The sequence below is a fragment of the Sciurus vulgaris genome, assembly GCF_902686455.1.
Source record: "Sciurus vulgaris genome assembly, chromosome: 8".
Taxonomy (NCBI): domain Eukaryota; kingdom Metazoa; phylum Chordata; class Mammalia; order Rodentia; family Sciuridae; genus Sciurus; species Sciurus vulgaris.
The window spans coordinates 74,629,760-74,648,586 of NC_136468.1; the positions used below are offsets into that span (position 1 = coordinate 74,629,760).

Consider the following 18,827-nt stretch of genomic DNA (forward strand, 5'->3'; position numbering starts at 1 on the left):
GAACCCAGGTCATCTGCCCCCAGAGGCTGTGCTCCTAAACACAGACATAGTGAGCAATGGGCTGGGATGAGAGCTCAGCTCCTTGCAAGCACAAAGCCCTGGGTTCGCTCCCAAGCACCGCAAAAAAAAAAAAAAAAAAAAAAAAAAAAAAAAAAAAAAGACATAGTGAGCAATGATGAATGGAGGAACAGAGAAAGATGGATAGATAATGTGTGGATATGTCTGCATCACCTCAAAATTTAAAAAAATTTGGGCTGGGGTTGTGGCTCAGTGGTAAACTACTTGCCTACCATGTGTGAGGCACTGGGTTCAATCCTCAGCACCATATATAAATAAATAAATAAACAAACAAAGAGTTATAAAAAAAATTTAAAAATTTAAAACTATGGGGGCTGGGGAGATAGCTCAGTCAGTGGAGTGCTTGCCTTGTAAGCACAAGGCCCTGGGTTCGATCCCCAGCACCCAAAAAAAAAAAAAAAAAAAAAAAAAAAAAAATGCACAAAATTTTAAAATATTGTGATCTCTATGGGATGGAATTTGAAGCCCATTTGATGAAGATGAACTTTCACTTCTTAACTGATACAAAGCTCATTAACATAGCAGGAACAACATGATTATGAATAAGTAAAATTCATTTGTAATTTCAAATTTAAAAAAGTTAAATTATACTTTCACTCTACAATGACATGAAATTTGTCCATGCTAACAAGTTTGAGTTTCTAAAAAGAAAGAATAGGTTTTTCTTTGGAAATTCAACATTGTTTTTAGCCCCAGTAAACCAAAGAAAAGATCTATGTATTAAAGGTGATAAAACTACAGATCAAAATGTATATTATCATATGATGATCTTAATGTTGTTTAAAATAGTATCAGAGAAGGTCTATACATTGTATGATTAGGGAGTATTTTAATCTAATTTATATTTAGTAATTTCAAATTTTTCTTCTATAAATTTGTGTAACTACTTTAATCAGAAAAATGCACAATAAGCTGGGTGTGGTGCCACATGTGTAATCCCAGTAGCCCAGGAGGCTGAGACAGGAGGATCACAAGTTCAAAGCTCATCTCAGAAACTAAGGAAGGCCCTAAGCAACTGAGCGAGACCCTGTCTCAAAATAAAAAAATAAAAAGGGTTAAGCCCCTTGGGTTCAATTCCTGGTAAAAAAAAAAAAAAAAAAAAAGAAAAAGAAAAAGGGAAAAACCCAGAAAATTTCACAATAAATATTAAAATAAAAATAGTTGGAAAATCAAAATAATTCTTGCTCATCTTTAAAAGCTATCTCAAGTATCTCAGTGCCCCAGACTTCTTCAGTGAAGTAAAATGCTCCCCATCTTTCTAAAGTGGGCTTCAGCTAGAAATGTGACTATCAGGAGTCCAGGGAGTAGTTGTTGAGCAGTTATTTTTAATCCTTGTCATTTTAGGAAAGGTACTGAGAAGACATGAAGGTGATGACATTTCTTTTGCCAGCTTCAAAATACAGTGTTTTCTGAAATATGTGAAATAAAATATATTAAAAAATCCTTCTGTTAATTGGAATAGTTCAGAGAAGACTGTGATTCCAAGCTAAGGGGAAGCTAAGAGTAAAAGGAATACCAGTCAAATTGCTCAATTTAAACTTGTGCCAGGGGATGTGGTGTCAAGAAAAGAATTGGCTAATAGAAGTGATACCTGAGTAGCAGAAGAAAATCATCACACCCTGACGTTTTAAAACAACCTTCCTTTTGATTTAGGTTAATTAATTAACCTGACTTTTGTAAGTATCTTCACAACAGAAATGATAATTTGGCAGGGGGAGACTGGGGTTGTGGTTCAGTGGTGCCTAGCATGTGTGAGGCACTGGGTTTGATTTTTAGCACCACATGTAAATAAATAAATAAATAAATAAGTAAGTAAATAAAAATAAAATAAGGGACCACTGACAACTAAAAAAAAATTTATAATTTTAAAAAATGATAATTTGGTCATGTGTGACTTCTATAGGTCCATGTCACACAGTTCTGGCATTCAAATACTGCTGCTGTATTCCTTGAAAATATGGAATTATTTCTCTTTAGCTGGTAAAGCCAGGGCTATAAACAAACAAAACTGAATAAAAGGTTAATTGTAATTATTAGTAAATAGGTGTTAGAAATTCCAGACAAAAGAAAAAAAAAAAAAAAACTGCTACCATCTCAGGGTGCTTTAGCCTGAATTTTACGTTTTTAAACCTCTGATCTCCATTTCCAAAACCTTGAGCTTAAGCTAAAGTTGTCATTTTAAATCATAAATCTCCCCAAGACCATGCTTTTTAATTTTTATTGTGTTTAAAATCACTCTCCAACATCTAAATTTCTAGAGAAATGATGATGTTGTCTCACAGTAATCTCACAGGGGTTTTCAATGGCCTGTGTAATAATAATAGTACATGATAGCATTAAGAGGGACGTGCCAGATGATCAACCCCTGGTAATCTACTAGTTTACAAAAAAAAAAAAAAAAAAAAATATATATATATATATATATATATGTATATTTTATAGCAGCAAACATTTAAGACCAATAAAACTTTTACTTTTCTACTGAACCATGAACTATGCCTTTCTACTCATCGTCTTATGGGTAATGTTAAAATAACTCATTCATGAAGGGCAATGTCCAAGATCCTGATTGAAACTTTTAAAAAAACAGGCGAATTAAAAAGAGAAGGTCTGTCTTCCCTGGGCTAACTGGATGAAAATACACTTTCCTAGAGTGCAATTTTGTTCTAATCACCAAGCTTTGATGGGACCTGGGGCTCAGGGCTCTTGCTGATGATTAACCATGTTTATTGATTGTGCTCCTAGGGCTTCGACATACGTAATCTCTTTTATCCTCACCACGCTCAAGTCTTCTGATTCCAGGTTCTGTGCTTATGCTCACAAGTCATTTGGTACAATCAAACATAAATTTTTACAATTTAGCAGGACATCCAGTAAAAGAAATGCATTTTAAATAATATTTTTATTATTTATAATCAAAGGAAGCTAAAGAAATAGCACAATTGAAGCATTTTCCCTCACCTGGGGGAAAAAAGGTAGACTTTTTGTCTTTCATAAATGTTAGGTTGCAATAATCCTGTGGTCATGATGCATTGGTAGAAATAAAATAAGATGGCTCTCAACTCTGAGATTCTATGACTTGAGGAATGAAGATCACTTCAAGTCAGTCATTTTTACCAACTCATTTTAATGAATGGCACAGATAATCAATCATATTATTTGACTTTTTTTCAAGGATTAAACTACAAAATGTTTTTCTTGAACATTAATACTCTAGAACACAGGTCTTGAATGCAACCACAAAGTCCCATGCCTCAATCCTCCTGACTCTTGGGAAAGGACTTATTCATACTGGCTATTTCTTCCTGGACTAAGAGGATTGGTAAACTGATGAAAGAAAAATGTAACTTAATCCCATACTAACAATCCAATCATGCATATTCAACATGCATTACCATATTAAGTCTCTCAGTGAGCCCACAATCTGATGAGAGAAAATATACCTCAGAACACTTCAGAGGTTGGTAACTATTATAATGTGAGTGCATATCAAGAGTGTTGGGAGAAGAAGAGGCGAAAACAACTCCTGGACTTATCAAAGCCTGGTGCTGCTGATCCCTGGGTCCAGTGCCTGCATCTCCACCACGCCCAAGAGAAAGGCTGAAGGGGATGGTAACAGAGATAAAGCTGAGGTGAAGGACGAACCACAGAGGAGATCCACAAAGCTGTCTGCTAAACCTGTTCTTCCAAAGCCAGAATCCAAGTCTAAAAAGCCCCCTTTAAAGAAGGGAGAGAAGGTACCCAAAGGGATAAAGGGGAAAGCTGATGCTGGCAAGGATAGGAATAACTGCAGAAAATGGAGAGGTCAAAACAGACCAGACACAGAAAGCTGAAGGTGGTGGAGATGCCAAGTAAAGTGTGTGCATTTTTGATAACTGTGTACTTCTGGTGACTATACAGTTCGAAATACTGTTTTTTATCAAGTTTAATAAAAATGCAAAATTTTGTTTTACTTTTTTTAAAAGCTATGTTGTTAGCACAGAACGCTTCATTGTTGTATTCTGGGGAAGGAGCATACCTCACTAGCAGAATATCTCCAAAGCTGGATTGCTGTGGGGGAAAACACCTTTCCCTGCTAGTTTTGAGAGACTTCCTCTTGAGATTCCCTGATGTTGGCACACATAGCCACAACAAGGTGTTGGCACAAACACCTTGTGGTATGAAAAACTCAAATTCATCTTATGTCCCCCTCTCCCTCTCGGCCATTGCATAGACTTAACTCCCCTAAACTCAGACCTCATAGGACCTGACTCCCAGCAATCGGTTTTACCAATCTGGACTTTCCAGTGACATCATTGGGATAGTGTCCTTCAGAAGAGCAATAGTTCCTTTTCTAGATTGTGGATCTTCAGATTAGTAATTTTGCCATTTTCATTTCATTTCCTGAAAGTCAGGGTGGGCTCCTGAAGAGTTGTTAATATGCTAAGTGAGAAATGTCAACCGTCACCCTAAACTTTCCCTATTCAGAGCATCAAATGGAGACTTCATTGGGTTTTATAGTGGCTTTCTAATTTTGGTAGTCCATCCAAAAAAGGAGTTTGAATGTTAAGGATTGTCTGCCCATGACCTGCCTGAAATACCATGATTGTTTATGAAAAGTATCTTTAATAGAGCTGGATACAGTTTGACTTGGAAAAAAAAAGTGTTGGGAGTGCAGAGAATGATGAAATTTACTCGATCAAAGGCGATGATGATGATTAGACTGTAAAGAATAAGGAAAACTTCAGTAGACATGAAAGAAGAGCAATACATGAAGTGGAGAAAATTATTTACTTTTAGCTTTTAGGAAGTGGGGAAAGAAGGAGAGAGAAAGAGAAGAAAATTGGCAATTGGCATATGTTTTTGGAGGAATTTTTTTTTTTTTTTTTTGTACCAGGAATCGAATCACTTAACCACTGAGCCACATCCCCAGCCCTTTTTAATTTTTATTTTGAGACAGGGTCTTGCTAAGAATCTTAGGGCCTTACTAAGTTGCTAGGGCTGGCCTCAAAATCGCAATCCTCTTGCCTTAGCCTCCTGAATAGTTGGGATTGTAGGCTGTGCATGTGCAGGGCTGGAGGAATTTGTTTGTGTGTGTGGAGGGGTAGGATTCTGGAAACATTCTGGAAACATTATTCTTATTGAATTGGATTAAGAGAAGTTAATTTAATCATTCTCAGTTCAGTTTACTGCTACTTACAATGTGTTAGGTACTGTTCCAAGTTTTATATATTTATCCATTTAATCCTCTTGACAATTCTATAAAATAATTCCTATCAATATTCATATTCTACAGATGAGAAAACTGAGGTACAATAATGTTAAGTAATTTGCCTAAGCTCAATCAGCTGAAGAATGAAAGATCAAGGATTTAATCTTAGTGTAAACTAAATTCCACTTTCACTGCATGTTTATTGAGGATGGGAATCAGAGTAGAAGTAAAAAAGTGGGTGAGCAGGGATGGACCACAGAAATATTTTGGAGAGTCCTGTGGATCCAATGTGAAGATAAAGTGAGAGTGTCAGGAGGTCAAGATTAAATGATGCTGTTAATGAAATAAAAAAAAAATAGAATAGTGTTAGGAGAAAATGATGAACTTGAATTCGGCAGTATTGATTCGGTCTTGAAGGAAGTTAGAAGTTTGAGTCTGGAGCTCACTTAGCCCGGACAGGACCAGGGACAAGAGAGTGAGGCACTTGCCTCAGGTACAGAACATAAGGGATGGCAAAACAAAAAACAGTGATCAAGATAAATAGGATGTCAGTGTTATGCTTTAAAATAACAGTAATGCAAAATTGTGAACCAAATATAAAGAATTTCTAAGTAAAGGCAGGATCAGTATATTTTCTTTGCCTCTGACTCCAATATGGCCCTGTATAGCACCAGCAACAATACTGCCTTGAATTGAAATACCATTTTTATCCTTACCTTTTGCATTAAATCTGATTTTTAAAAATAATACCTTGAAATGGTATTCATTGATTGTTGAGGGTTATTTTTGTATGTGTGCCTTCTTAAATTTTGCCTCCTAAGAATGTGTTTCACTGGCTCTGCCCTAATCCCAGCCCCAGCCAGAAGAAGAATTTTACTTTCACCTATATCAAAGTTTCTTTTCATTTTTTCTAGAAAGAAATTTTCACTAAATGAAGCTGAATTTAAATGATAAATCTGATTTTTAAATTATCTTCAATCCAGAGCAGCAGTTCTTGTATTTTTCCCCCTAAAGAAAGGAAAAGAACAAGCGATTTCACTCTATAGATAAGGAAACCAAGACAGAACAGTTCAGTGACACAGATAAAACAATATTTCTTAGTGCTGCATGGGACACACTAGACCAGAATCATCTCTAGGTATTAGTTGGAAAAAAATGAAAGTATGAAGTATACTTAAGTGAAGAAAGCTTGGCCAAATAACTTGGATTGAGAGAATAAAGGTTCTTTGTTTTGTTTTTTGGACTGGGGATTGAACCCAGGAACACTTTACCACTGGGCCACAACCCCAGCCCTCTTTAAAATTTTTAAAATTTGAGACAGGATCTTGTTTAGTTGCTTAGGGTCTTCTTGAGCTGCTGAGGCTGGCCTTGAACTTGCAATCCGCCTGCCTCAGCTTCCCAAGCTACTGGAATTACAGGCATGAGTCACTATGCCCACCTGAGAATTTTTTAACATGGTCACATAATAGGTATTTTAAAAATATAATCAGTTAAGGAATAAACTTGTGAACTTATTATTAGGGACTTCCCAGAGGCAATTTGGAAAACAGTGAAAGAAAATTTACTTGCATAAAAATCAGCTTTCTGATCCTTCACACACTTGATGATCTGCTTTATAAATAACAGTAGAAACCTTTGCCATACCAGTTTTCTTTTAAATTAATGCAAAACAAAGAGTAATTTTCCATCTGGACTCCACAGTGCTTTGTCATGCTTTTAAAGCATAAACTGTAGGTAAAACAAGGAGAAAATTAGTACCTTGAAGCTAGAATAGGTAATTCAAAAGTCAGGTCAAGCATAAAATTCTAGTCACAAACAGCCCTGCCTGGGAACATCCCAGGAGTATGGCTGCTGTTTTTTTCAGTAACTTTCTTGGCCAAAGGTGGCAGGTGGCAAGAGAACTTAACCACAGTTCCTGAACTCCAGGGGATTTGCAGAGCTTTGTCCCCTGAGTAGGACCGCCAGTCTTTCAGGTTTTATCCTTTGCAAGAAACCTGACATGCTGTTTTGTATGGTATTTTCAAACTGGGAAGATCAAAAGAGAGAGAAACTTGGGTCATCAGAGAAACGCAGAGACCAGTCAATGAAACGATGGAATGGATGGTTTGGAATTTTAACATAGATGCATTAAAAATTTAGGGGGAATGCCAAAGTGGCCCAATAATTCTACTCCCTAACGGCAGGTGCTGCTATCAGCAGAGAAAGCCTTGTTATGAGTGGAGAATGCTATATGGCCAGAAATAACAGGTACTGCTACTCCTGGGGAAACTGACTTGACGCTGTAAGAGCTAAGGCGCTCTTTCGTAACCTCACCGCTTCTGCCGCTCCAGGCGCATCTGGAACGCAGAAGTAATTGGGGGTGCACGGTGTCAAGCAGTTTTTAATCATTTATCTCTCCCACTGGTTGTCAGGCAGATTTCGGGTTTTTGGAGGAGGCATTCCAGGAGTTTCTATAAATTCCTTTCAAATCTCAAGATCTCTGAGACTCCAATCCTCTCGTTTTCTGGTGAAGGGCGTGGGATTGGCAGCCGGCGCTGCGCTCCCTCTGGGAAGCCACCGACTCCTCCCGAGCAGGTCGCGCCTGGGCCCTTAGCCCAGCCTGCGTCCGGGCCCCGCCTCCCTCGAGGGCGAGTCCTATAAAGTCTCGGGAAAGAGGGTCCCTTCTGCTGGTCTCTGTTGGGTCATACTCCAGGTTAGGCCAGGTCCTGTGCCGCTTCCGAGCATCGCGTGCGGGAACCATGGCCCAGGAGCTGTACCACCAGGAGTTCGCCCGGGCGGGCAAGCAGGCGGGGCTGCAGGTCTGGAGGATCGAAAAGCTGGAGCTGGTGCCGGTGCCCCAGAGCGTTTACGGAGACTTCTACGTCGGGGATGCCTACCTGGTGCTGCACACCTCCAAGGCGAGCCGAGGTTTCGCCTACCGCCTGCACTTCTGGCTCGGTAAGGGGCGCTCGCAGCGGGACCCCGGCGCGCCCAGGTCGGGGAAGGGCGGACGCAGTAGAGTGCGGTTTGCCGGCTAGGAGGAAAAGGGGACCGAAAAATCGGGCACGCCGGGAGACTTGTAGTGCCAGCCGCGCCCTCCAGGGACCTCCCTTTTTTGACTGGTCACCCTGTGCTGGACAAAGCCAACTCCTGGCCGATGGCAAATCGGGGCGCAGACGAAGTCAGGAGTAGATATACCCCGCTGGCTTTGACCTTTGTCAAGCCAGTTCCCAGACTTTAGGGCTAGTTCCTCGGGCTTCTCCAGCTTCCACCTTCCAGTCTCCAAACCCCACAGCACCTCAGGGGCGCTGTCTCTGCGTACACTCACGTTGGCCAAGTCCCGCTCACCTTCAAACAAGTCCAGTCCTGGATTCCCTGTCAGGGTGGAGATGAAGTCAAGCAAGTTTGTGGGCATCAGCAGTAGCTGGCAAGACTTTTTTTTTTTTTTTTTTAAGTAAATTATTATTGTTTGTTGCCTTTGGGCACCAGATTTCTGTTTCTCCACTCATTGCGGGGATTAGTCTTCTGGGCCACTTTAAATCAAGAGTCTCCCTGAACAACACTCTTCTCATGTTTGGGGAAAAAAATACCAATGTTATCTATATAAATATGTAGCTCTACCAAAAAAAAAAAAAAAAAAAAAAAAAAAAGAAAAGAAAAACTGGTTTCAAAATGGCTATTTATTTAGATGGACTGCTTTGTTCTTATAAATTTATTATTGATTTATAACAAGGACATAGGTGGAACAGAACAGCGGCTTCAGGAGTAGTAATTATTTTGGAGTACATTCATGCCATGTTTTCAGGACACTAGGGCCTTGTGTGCTCTACTTTTTCTACCTTCTACTTTTACTAGTAAACATCCTGAATGTCCAGCCTCTCTCCCTGTGAGGTCTTGTGCCAGTGGGCACACCCTGTCTAATAACATGCTGATTATTTGAGACTTTTTGCCCTCTTTTAAAGCTACCTTGTTCCCCTTGAACTTGCGTTTCTTTAGTTTCAGTTTTATTCTTGAGCTTGGGAAAAATGCACAAAACCACATGTTTCTAAGTCTCTGAAAGCCAACATTTCTATTTCTAAGATCTGAATATTTTAAGAAACAATAGAAAACATTGAGAAGTGACTTTCTGAACATAGTAAAAACCTGGAGCAGACACTGGGGAAATGAGAACTCTCTTGAGGAAGACTGCACTTTTCATTACTGCTCTGGGCGTTAGAGTTTTGTGCTTGCTTGAGGTGGTTGAGGAGGCTAAATGGGAATTCCAAACACATTTGGTTCCCCAGTGAGATGTCGCTATTCCTGTTATACTGTTACACTGCAGAGTGGTCTATTGACATTTTACACCAAAAAATGCAGAAATCTTGGTATATGATCTCTATTAATGAATGAATGATGTCCTCACTGTGGTCTTTGCATCCAGAACTTGGCTCTGGGATCTGGAATGAATCAGTGTCTGAAATGCCACATTTGCCATCTGGGTGAATTAAAATGTAAAAGAACTCCACATCTTGCTGTGCACTGCAGTTAAGTTTGGCTTTGTCAGACGTTGCCAAGTGGGCATTGAGCACAAGGTTTTAATTCCTTACTTATCCAAATATTCCCTTCTTTAACCACTTCCATTTTGTAGGGTTCAACTCTCAATCATTCATTTAGTGCTCACCAGTTTCAAAAACAGAATAGAAGCTCTCTGTTATGGCACATGCTATAGTCCCAGTACTCAGGAGGCTGAGGCAGGAGGATCCCAAATTTAAGCCTGGGAATTTAGTGAGACCCTGTCTCAAAAATAAAATTTTAAAAAAGGGTTGAGTATTAGCTTAGTGGTAGAGTGCTTGCCCTGCACGTGCATGCTGTCTCTTGTCTCTCTCTCCCCTGCCTCTCTTTTTGCCAAGAGAAAATCATGGGGAGGTGGAAAAGCTTAGAGTAAAATAGGCAACAAAACTTCCAGAGGGAATTGTCCGGCAACTTTTCCTACTTTAATTCCCTAAACAAACTACATCCATCTAAGAGTCTAAGAACTAAATGAAGGTAAATTCATGAGGATTGATCAGAGAGACAAACCAAGAGAAAGCTCCAGGAGGGAGAGCTGAAAGTTCAGGGGAAAAGAAAGTGTGATTAAAGGAAATCAGGAAATCAATTGGAAGGAAGAAAAGTGAAGTTAAAGTCAAACTAGGAAGAAAAAGACACACAGTATAGAGATGAGAAACAGGCGAGGTAGGAGGAAGAAGAGGGAAAACAAGAAATGAGACCTAAAATGATGGAGGACAGAGGGAGGGACAACCTTCCAGGTCTCAATTAATGTTTCTATTAAACCATGGCAACTCAGATTATTTCACCTACCACCTTTCATTACCATTATGTACTTAAATGTAAGGAAAGTAAGAAATTGTTGCATGCAATTTATACGTTTTTCTGTTAGTCTTTTAGTCTTTCTTAAACATTTCAACTTTGTACCTAGCAGGTGTGTCTACCTTGTGTGTCTAGATCCTTATGGCATCAAGTCCGTGAGCAAGGCTTGGTGGTAAAGCTGCCCTCTGTCGTATCCCTGACCTGTGCTACGCATACCTCCCTCACCTTTTCGCCTTGCCAGTTTTAAACTTTACTTAAATATAGTTTAAAGTAATGTGCACTTGTGTTATCCCTAGTCTGCTAGGCCTTGTGCAAAGCACTGAGAATGAGAAGGGTTGGATTATAATACACAATACACAGAACTTATGCAATACAAAATGGGGTGGTGAAGATAAAGTGGTATATAGCACTCTGGAAAAGGGTTTGGCAGTTTTTTTCACAATACAAGCAACTATCACATGACCCAGCAGCTGCATTCGTGGACATTTATTCTGGGGGGTAAAAATTTATTTTCATGCAAAAACCTATTCATGACTGCCCATAGCAAAAACAAAAAAACAACAAAACAAAACAAAACAAAAATGCCCATAGCGGTTTTATTTTATTTGAATAGCCAGAAACTGGAGTCAGCCAGATACCCTTCAACAGGTGATTGGTTAAACAAGTTGTGAAATATCTATACCAACAAAAAGGAACAAATTATTTTTCAAATTTTATTGGTGCATTAAAATTATACATAATGATGAGATTCATTATGCTGTAATTGTGCATGCACATAACATAATCTGATCAATCTAATTCCCCTATATCCTCTCTTTCCCTCCCTTCCTCCCTCTATCATCTACTTGCTATAATCTACTGATCTCCCTTCTATTTTTGTTATTTTAATTAGTGCATTATAATTACGTATAGGTATATATACAGGGGATTCATTGTGGCATATTCATCAGAGTATACAGACATTGTATAACTTGGTAGATTTCATTCCCCAATATTTTCCCGTACCCTCCTCTCCTCTCTCTATCTCTATTCCTTTTCTCTACTCTATTTGCCTCCCTTCTATTTTTGTGAGATTCTCCCCCCTTTTTTCTCTCTCTTTCTCTTTCTCTCTCTAGCTTCCTCATATGAGAAAAAAAAAACAACAACATTCAATCCTTGACTTTCTGAGGCTGGCTTATGTTACTTTGCATGATGTTCTCCAATTCTATCCATTTTCTTGTAAATGATATTATGTCATTCTTCTTTACAACTGAGTAAAATGCCATATGTGGTATATATACACATTTTCTTTATCCATTCATTTGTTGACAGATACCTAGATTGGAGGAACAAACTACTGATATACACAGCAACTTTCATGAATTTCCAGGGAATTATGCTGTTCTTAAAAAACGCAAAAAGGGTTCTGTATTGTGTGAGTCTATGTATATAACATTTGGAAATGAGAAAATTTTAGATTTGCTGTTGCCAAAGGTTAACAATAGGGTAGGAAGGGGGTGATGCAGGCAGGAGATGGATGGAGTAATTAACAGGCAACATGAGGGATCTTTTCATTAATGGAACTCTATAGGATCCTGACTGTGAAGCAGCTATATGAATTTACAAATATGATAAAGTTATATAGAACTAAATGCACATAAACACATCCATCAGTATAAGTAAAACTTGAAAAATAAATTAGGTGGATTGTATAAACATTACTATCTTGGTGGTAATATTCTGTGCAGTACTGTATACTGTACAACACTAAGCCATTCTACAGTTTAACAAAATGCTGTTAGGGACAACAGTCTGTTTACCAATCCCACACTGTCTTTATTACTGCAGTTGATGGTAGACCTTAATCCTGGTAGAGTGATTCCTCATGAATAATTTCTTCTTCCTGCCTTATGCCTCTTTGTTGAAATTATTTTAGCTATGCCAGGGCCACTGTCGTTCCATATAAATGGAAACTTTAAAAAAATTTATAATAAGTTTATATATGTTCTCATACATCTTACTGTGATTTTGGTAAGGATAACATTAGGCCTGTAGATTAATTTTTAGAGAATTGACATCTTTATTAATTTGAACCTTCCAGTCCATGAATACTTCGGCTTTACACTTCTTTATATCCTCTTTTTAAAAAAAATTTATTTTTACAGACTGCATTTTGATTCATTGTACACAAATGGGGTACAACTTTTCATTTCTATGGTTGTACACAATGTAGATTCACACCATTCATGTAATCATACATATACATAGGGTAATACTGTCTGTCTCAGTCTATTATCTTTCCTTCCCCCATCCCTTCCCACCCCGTTTTTCTCTACACCATCCAAAGTTTGTGTCCTGTTTTTTTTTCCACCACCATTTAAAACATTTTCAGCATATAGTTCCCATACATGTTTTGTTGAATACACGCTTAAGCACTGTAGTTTCTTTGGAGAAATTAATTGTAAATGGTATTATGTTTTAAATTTCAGTTTCTTAATTTTCATTGTTTTTATATAGAGATGTGACTGACTTTTTGACTTATATAGAAATGTGACTGACTTTTTGACTTATATTGTATTCTTCTATCTTGCTGAATGTACTTATTATTCTAGGAGGGCTTCTGTAGATTCCTTAGAATTAACTGTGTAAATAATCCTATTGTCTCTACATAAGTTATTTTAAAAATTTCCTCATTTCCAATTCCTGTGTCTTTTCTTTCTTTTTTTTTTTTTTCCTTACTGCGGTGGTTAGAATTTTCTGTACTGTGGTGAATAAGAGTGGTGAGAGTGGACATCCTTGCCTTGTTCTTGACTTTTTGAGGAAAGCATTCAGTCTTCACCTTTAAATAACTTTATGTCTTTTGTAGGTGCTATTTATCAGGGTAAGTATATTCTCACCTATTCCTAATGTGGCATGCATTTTTTAAAAATCACGAATGTTGTACTAATCTAGTTTTTAAATCTCTCTTATAGTATGTTTTATTTATAAAATCATCACATTCCCCTAAACAAATTTTGGAGATTTACTGCATGTGTACATAATGTATCAAAGTATAAAATAATATAATACAACATAATATATATAGGGAAGCAACAGATTAAGTTATAAGTAGAATTCACAGGGAAAATCAATTGAAGTTATAAGCATAATCCATACACAAATTCCTGTTTCTGAATACTTGCTAGGATTTCATGCTAATAGAATTTGATGCTAATTTTCACATTCGCAGGCTGATATTGGCTTTGTTAAGACTGTTCAACCTTTTTCAGGAAAGGACTCTGACTTATACTGATTTTCCTTGGTTTACCACAGTACATAAACATCAGCAAATGAGAGCATAATTTAATTATTTCCTGTTCATTCATTAACTTCATGCCTATCCATTTACATCTTTGAAAAGAGATTCAGGTTTCAACTTGTAGTCAAGTAAGAATATTTATGCTGAATACATAATCCTTAACACCTTTGACATTTGATTTAAGATTCTCTTTTAAAGGATCTCTGTACAAAATCTACTTCTATATCTTTATTATTATTCTCAGAATTGGAAAACTACATGTGTGTGTGGTTTTTTTTTTTTAATGTGTGTTAAATACTTATCTTTGACCATAGATAGTTCAACAAAATTGTTCCATGAAGTACTCTTCTAGCTGCTGAATTTTTTTCTTGAGAAGAGCCTACTACACAGGTTGACTTCAAGCTTGAGATGGGAATTGTAAAGAAATTCAATTGTTTCTATTTTAAATAACTGATTGATTTTCTTTCTTCAGTTTTGGTAAATACTTTCAACTGAGGTGATCAGGTGAATACTGTATTGTGGGGACTTCTAAATTTTTATGCATCAGTTATCCACGGGAGACATTAATATATTCTAATCACCTCAAAATTTTACTACTTAATGAGAGTCAGAATGTAAGAAGCATATCTTCCTTTCCCCCCCTAGATTTTTTATTGGTGTGTTATAGTTGTACATAATGGTTGGATTTGTCATTACATATTTGTACATGTACACAATATAACAGTATAATTTGGCCAATATCATTTCCCAGTATTACTCCTTTCTCTTTCCTCCTCCCTCCCTCTGGTTTCTTTCCTTTATTCAGCTGGTCTTCCTTTGGTCTTCAAGTGATCCTTGCCACCTTTCTTTTCCCTTTTCCTCTCTAGCTTCCATATATGAGAGAAATCATATGACCCTTGGCTTCTGAGTTTGACTTATTTTGCTTAACAAGATGGTCTTAAGTTCCATCCGTTTTCCTGCAAATGACATAATTTCATTTTTCTTTATGGCTGAATAAAACTCCATTGTGTATATATTCCATATTATCTTTATCCATTTGTCTGTCAGTAGACAACTAGGCTGTTTCCATAGTTTGGCCATTGTGAATTGTGCTGCTATAAACATGGGTTTGCATGTATCTCTACAGTAGAGATGGCTTTAATTCCTTAGGATAAATACTGAGGAGTGGTATAGCTGGATCATATGGTGGTTCCATTCCTAATCTTTTAAGGAACATCCATACTGATTTCCATAGTGATTATACTAATTTACAACTCAGCCAGCAGCGTAAATGTGTTCCTTTTTCTCCGCATCCTCTCCAGCATTTATTATTGTTTGTATTCTTGATGACTACTATTCTGACTGGTGTGAGATGAAATCCTGGTGTAGTTTTGATTTGCATTTCCCTAATTACTAATGATGTTGAACATTTTTTTTCTTATGTTTGTTGGCCATTTGCATTTCTTCTCTTGAAAAGTACCTGTTTAGTTTATTTGTCCATTTACTAATTAGGTTACTTGTGTTTTTTTGGTGTTAAGTTTTTTGAGTTCTTTATATGCTTTGGATATTCATCTTCTGTCAGAAGAAGAGCTAGCAAAGATTTTCTATTATTCTGTAGGTTCTTTCTTCGCATTCATTTCCTTTGCTGTGCAGAAACTTTTTAACTTGATGCCTTCCCACATATTAACTCTTCGCATTATTTCTTGAGCTTTAGAGGTCCTATTGAGAAATCATTGCCTGTGCTATATGCTGCAGTGTTGACCCTCTGAAGAAACATATTCACTAATGTACTTTTTAATAGCCTGTGCTTCCAGTACACAAACCTGTCTGGGTCCTCTTCTGCCAAAGGTCCCACTTTATGACCTCACAGAAGTTTCTCAATCTCTCCAGGCCTTCATTTCCTCCCTTGGAACATGACAGACAATGGATTGAAGATCATTTATGTAAGATGGTAACACTGTCTGGCCCATAATAAGGATACCATAAATATATCAATTTAGTTATTATTTCTAGAATCATTTATGTTTTTCATATAACTCAGATTTAAGAGTTTGAAGTGTTTTTTAAAAAATAGAATTTGTGTTATTGAGATTGTCTTGGCTCTGACCAATACACTGCAGACACTGACTCTTAGAAGTTGTCGTTTTGATCTCAGTGAAGTTGCCTGGATGGGATCTGTATTAGGGAAAATTATGTGTACATTGGGTGCTAAATTCCTGCAACAATATCAAGTACACGAAAATTCAATGAATGTTAGGATGCAAGATCCTTTACACTGTCTTTTCCTTCAGAGACTGATTATTTCATACAAACATAAGGAACACGATAGTGAAATGGGGACACAGACTCAAAAATAGGTGTAAGTTCCAGTTACATTCACTTTTTTCTTGTTTTAAAGACCACTCTATTTCTTGAAGATATTTCATTATGTCCCATGATGTTCATATTCTTCACATTAACATAGTGACCTATTGGAAGACTGGAGTTTGATGCTATTAAAGGCTAAATAAATTGCAGAATATATTCTTAGCAAGATCTTCTTGACTTGGTACCAAATGAATGCTTCTCTAAATCTTACTAAAATACATTATTGTATTTTTCTCAAGTATATTCACATGGCAGTGTTTTCTTTAAAAACTATTTAAAGGAATTGGAAAAAGCAGGAGCTGAAGTATGTTTGTAGCTATGAGCCAAATAATATATTATGTGTTGTTTCTGCTTAAAGATCTTTCTGCAGATGACTGTTGCATTGACCTATAATTGGAAGGAAGGTTTCTGACTTTCTTCACACCAGAAAGTCCGTCATACACGGATGTGGTAGCACACACCTGCAGTGCCAAAAACTTGGGAGGCTGAAGCTGGAAGGTCAAAAGTTCGAGCCCAGCCTCAGCAACTTATGGAGCTTCTGTCTCTACATCAAAATTAAAAAGGACAAGGGATGTTCAGTGGTAAAACACCCCTGGTTCAATCCTCTGTGCCAAGTAAAAAAAAAGAAAAGAAAAGAAAGAGAAAAAGAAAAAGTATGCTGTAATGCTTTTCCTTGCCTGAAAATTGAGGTGCTGTCGTTTGCTGCTTCCAGGAAAGGAATGCTCCCAGGATGAGAGCACAGCGGCCGCCATCTTCACTGTGCAGATGGACGACTATTTGGGGGGCAAGCCAGTACAGAGCAGAGAACTGCAAGGCTATGAGTCTACGGATTTTGTTGGCTATTTCAAAGGAGGTCTGAAGTACAAGGTAAGCACCTCTTTGAGACAGTTTCCTTTATGACAGTTTCAAACAGGTTCTCCTCCTGTTCATGCATACCTCACGTCTTCATGAAATGAAAGTTCATTGAGGGCAGGGTTTTTGTTTTTCTTTTGTTTTAATTTGTTTTGTTCACTGATATATTCCTACTACCTGCCAGACACATAGTAGGTGCTCAATAAATGTTTATGGAATGGATGGTGCGAGCTTTAATACTATTCCGACTGAATTTATTTTGAGAGGTTCATTTTTAAGGAGATCTTTTGGTTGTATCTTGACAAGAAAGCCCTTTAATATTTTGTAAAGTTATTTCAATAATTAAATATGGGTGACTTGCATTTTAACAATTTTCATTTTTGCTCTTGTGGAGAATCTCTGAATTTGTTGCAAGTAAATCCAAGCCTTCAGAACATGAATATCTTGTGACCACCTTATACAATTATAATTTCAGTTACTGCAAAGAACTATACACATATTCCCCCAGTGGTGTTGTTCAGTCTTAGAAATGATAAAAGGGAAACCATTGAGCTGAAAATATCTGAGGTTTAGCTACACAGACTCAGATGCACATGCTTACACATGAACCCAAATAATTTATGTGTATTGGCCTGAAATAGCAGTTTGCTTTATTTCTGAAACAAATAAAAATCAATAAATAGTTCTATGCCCTTCACTATGGTTTGTTCCTAAAATTTTCCCAGTGACCTTTACAGATTAGTCACCCTTCAACATTTCCCTCTTTTTTCTACAAATACCTGTTCAGTTAAAGTATGAGACATATCCTCTATATCAGTCAGTTTTTCATTGCTGTGACAAATGCCCATGAAAAACAACTTAGAGGAAGATAGATTTATTTTAGCTCACAGTTTAAAGAGGTTTCAGTCCATGACCTGCTGGCTCCATTGCTTTGTAGTGGAAGACAGCTGCCCAGCTCATGGCTGCCAGGAAGCAGAGAGAGAGTGTGTGTATGCTGATGGAGCTGAGGACAAGAGATACCCTTCCAGGTCATGGCCCCAGTGATCTGCTTCTTCAAACGAGGTCCCAGCTTCTAAAATTTCCACCACCTCCCGTAACGCCATCAAATTATTTATCCATCAGTGGTTTAATCCATGGATGGGATCAGAGCCCACACGACCCAATCACTTTCCAAAGACCCCCTTCTGAACACTGGTGAATTGAGGAATAAGCCTTCAACACACATGTGTCTTTGGGGGATACTTCATATTCAAACCATAACACCCTTCCCATTATTGCCCACCCCTGAGTGTATCACCCTGGTGAAGACCTGAAACCTCAGAGCTAAACCAGGTATTTGAATATATATTATTTTACCTATTAAGATGCCGGGTTTACTTTAACCTTTACCTGATTAGAGCCTTGTTGAATATTTTTTCATACCCTTGAGATCAATATAACTACTATAAGTTCTTTTATCTCTCTTGAAATCATTATTTCACTGTAGTGGTTACGAGCCACTCCAAATAGGAGATGATTACATCTCATTTTATTTAATTCATAGGAGTTCCTCTGGTTTATGTCACATGATCCTGAAACTTCCCTCATGTTAATGAACCCAACATTTGAAATAAGCAAAGACTTATGGTTACTAAGACCAGGTGCTGTATCATTGTCCTAGTTGTGAACCCATTTCTTCCTTTAAGACTCGCTTGCCTCAGGGCAAATACTTAAGGTTTCTGTCCTTGGTTCCTTGGAATGTGTCATGAGTATAATAAC

General features: G+C 37.6%; 1 protein-coding gene across 1 annotated transcript in view; it reads left to right on the forward strand.

Annotated features, from left to right (window-relative positions):
• The first annotated feature begins 7,801 nt into the window (after positions 1-7,801).
• SCIN (scinderin) overlaps positions 7,802-18,827 on the forward strand; it is a 73,334-nt gene continuing 62,308 nt past the window's right edge. Inside the window, exons 1-2 of the mRNA XM_079150576.1 lie at positions 7,802-8,206; positions 16,930-17,084. Of these exons, the coding sequence (XP_079006702.1) occupies positions 8,008-8,206; positions 16,930-17,084 (354 nt within the window). The 5' untranslated portion in view covers positions 7,802-8,007. The remainder of the gene's footprint in view (positions 8,207-16,929; positions 17,085-18,827) is intronic.